Source organism: Marmota monax, unplaced genomic scaffold, assembly GCF_021218885.2.
Source record: "Marmota monax isolate L192 unplaced genomic scaffold, Marmota_monax_Labrador192_F-V1.1 WCK01_AAM20220418_F8-fsc01931, whole genome shotgun sequence".
Classification (NCBI taxonomy): Eukaryota; Metazoa; Chordata; class Mammalia; order Rodentia; family Sciuridae; genus Marmota; species Marmota monax.
This window is the reverse complement of record NW_026693923.1, coordinates 24,635-27,107: the sequence shown is the minus strand read 5'-3', so window position 1 is coordinate 27,107 and position 2,473 is coordinate 24,635. Positions and strand designations below refer to the sequence as shown.

Below are 2,473 nucleotides of genomic sequence, written 5' to 3'. Positions count from 1 at the left end.
TCAGATTGCAAAGCCAACATTTTGATATTTTGATATCTGGTCTGTAAGCTGGTGATGAACAACCCAGAATAGAGGACACTGGAAGGACAGAGGCTGTCCTCTTGACACCCTTTCCTTGAGAGTTCTCTGTGGACTTCCCTGCAATCTACCACACTGGAGTCCCTTTCAAATGCCACATATTCAGCTTTTGGTCAGCTCAATCCATGTGCCCAGGCAGATCCATGGTGGCCCTGGCCATGAAAGCACATTGACCCAGGGGAGATGCTGTGCCTGAGCACTGAGAGGACAGGAGAAGGGGTGTCAGGAGGACCCCCGTGTTTTGAAGCAGGCAATCTTGGGGGTCGGGATGTTGAGGCTGGTGATAGTTCTGAGGAGGAGTTGACCTTCCTTTTATTCTAAGGCACTGACCATCTGCTTCTTCTCCCCAGAAAAAAAGATGACCCAAAGCAGCACACTTTACATTTTTCTTGCTGTAAGAAATGCCTTTTGTTTCCAAATTGTCATTGGGATCACAGCCAACGTCTTCCTGCTCCTCTTCCACGTCCTCACGTTCCTTCTCCAGCAAAGGACCAGGCCCACGGATGTGGCCATTGCTCACCTGGCCCTGCTTCATCTGCTGATGCTCATAATCAGGGCGCAACTAGACTTAGGCATTTTGGGAGTTCAGGACTTTTGGAACAACTTCACATGTAAAGCCGTCATCTACCTGTACAGGCTGATGAGGAACATGTCGGTCAGCACCAACTGCCTGCTGAGTGTCCTGCAGGCCACCACCCTCAGCCCCAGAAGCTCCTATCTGGTGAAGTCCAAGCACCCCTCCCCACAGTGCAGTGTGTGGACCTTGCTCACTCTCTGGGTGTTCAACGTGTTTTTCAATGTCCGCGTCTTGGTCTCCATGGGAGGCCCCTCCAATGACACAGCAGCTTTCCGGTTTGTCTCTGAGTCCTGCATTGCCGCCCCCACAGATCACTACTTCAGGATCTTGTTCTCCCTCGTAGGAATACTCCGGGACATCTTCCTCATGGGGCTCAAGGCCGCCTCCAGTGGGTACTTGGTGGCTCTCCTGTGCAGGCATAAGAGGCAGTGCCAGCACCTCCACAGCACTAGCCTGTCCCCAAGAGCCTCCCCGGAACTGAGGGCCACCAGGACCATCCTGCTACTCATGGGACTCTTTGTGCTCATGTACTTTGTGGACTGTGTGTTCTCTTCCTCTTTGGGACAGATGCACAGGGACGATCCCACTCATCTGGGGGTCCAGATGCTGGTGGGCAATGGCTATGCTACCCTCAGTGCCTTGATACTCATCTGTGCTGAAAAACGAATCATCAATTTCTTCCAATCCACACTGGGGAAGGAGAGGAAATGTTTTCACAGTGCCAGATAACCCCTCCTTTTCTCACCTCCCACTTTACTTCTGAATTTCCACAAATGTGTTTATGTTTAACACATTAACACCAAGTGGTGATGAAGGACCTGGAACATAAACACTTGTTCTTTTGAAAGATGCTAAATCATGTCAGGGGCAATGGTGCATGCCTCTCATCCCAGCAGTTTGGGAGGCTGAGGCAGGAGGATTGCAAGTTGGAGGCCAGCCTCAGCAACTTAGCAAGGCCCAAAGCAACTCAGTGAGACCCTGTCTCTAAATGAAATATAAAAAGGGATGGGGATGGTGCTCCGTGGTAAAATGACCCTGGGTTCAATTCCTGGTATGAAAATTTTAAAAAAGACTAAATCACCGATTTAGTATGCATGACCTTACTATGCATCACTAAAGCAGATATCATTCACTGTCCATAATATACAAAGTGTGCTCACTCTTGGCTGGAAAAGTTCATGTTGGAAGAAATACTTTTTCATCATAGCAAGAGAAAAAAAAATGCATAAATACAACTCTGTGTGCCTGAATATAATAAGTGTTTTGATTCTTTCTTTCATTAGAGCAACAAATACCAACTAAGATAATCAATTCCCTTTATGTTAACTCCAAAAGTTTTTCAAATCACAACTGTCCTTTTTCCTCCACGTATTTGTTTTCATTCACATTTTCATATATTAATTTTTTCAATATAATTTTATTTGCCTCTGAACAACAAGCCCATAGTGAGTGTAGATAATCAGGAGTCAGAGTACAGGAGAGAGCTCAGGTGCCCTTAAAACACAGATCTCATTTACATCCCAGTTCTTTTTTCTGTGGGCCTTGCAACCTTGAACTAGGGGCCTCTTTCAGCCTCATTGGAAGGCTTCAGAGATTAGCCTGGTTCCTGCACGAAGATGATCTGCAAATGTATGAATCAAGCCAGGGGAAAAAAATTAGAGTAACAGCTAACTTCTGTGTGCACACACATTACGTGTATATATTAACTCTTAGTAACCATAGTGAGGCTCTGAAGTTATTAGTATTACTGTTTCCTTCTTTACAATGAAGGAAACAAAGACCCAGATAAATGAAGTCAGTGAATTGCAGAGGAAAAAG

At 46.1% G+C, this 2,473-nt stretch overlaps 1 protein-coding gene across 1 annotated transcript; it reads left to right on the top strand.

The window, feature by feature from the left end:
* Positions 1-436: 436 nt before the first annotated feature.
* Positions 437-1,384, top strand: LOC124106006 (vomeronasal type-1 receptor 90-like). Its single transcript, XM_046463489.1, has one exon. The coding sequence runs from the start codon at positions 437-439 to the stop codon at positions 1,382-1,384; it is 948 nt and encodes a 315-aa protein (XP_046319445.1).
* The last annotated feature ends 1,089 nt before the right edge of the window (positions 1,385-2,473 follow it).

What these genes read in the sequence shown, in the direction of transcription:
- LOC124106006 (XM_046463489.1), top strand. Translation starts at nt 437, where the DNA reads ATGACCCAAAGCAGCACACTTTACATTTTTCTTGCTGTAAGAAATGCC.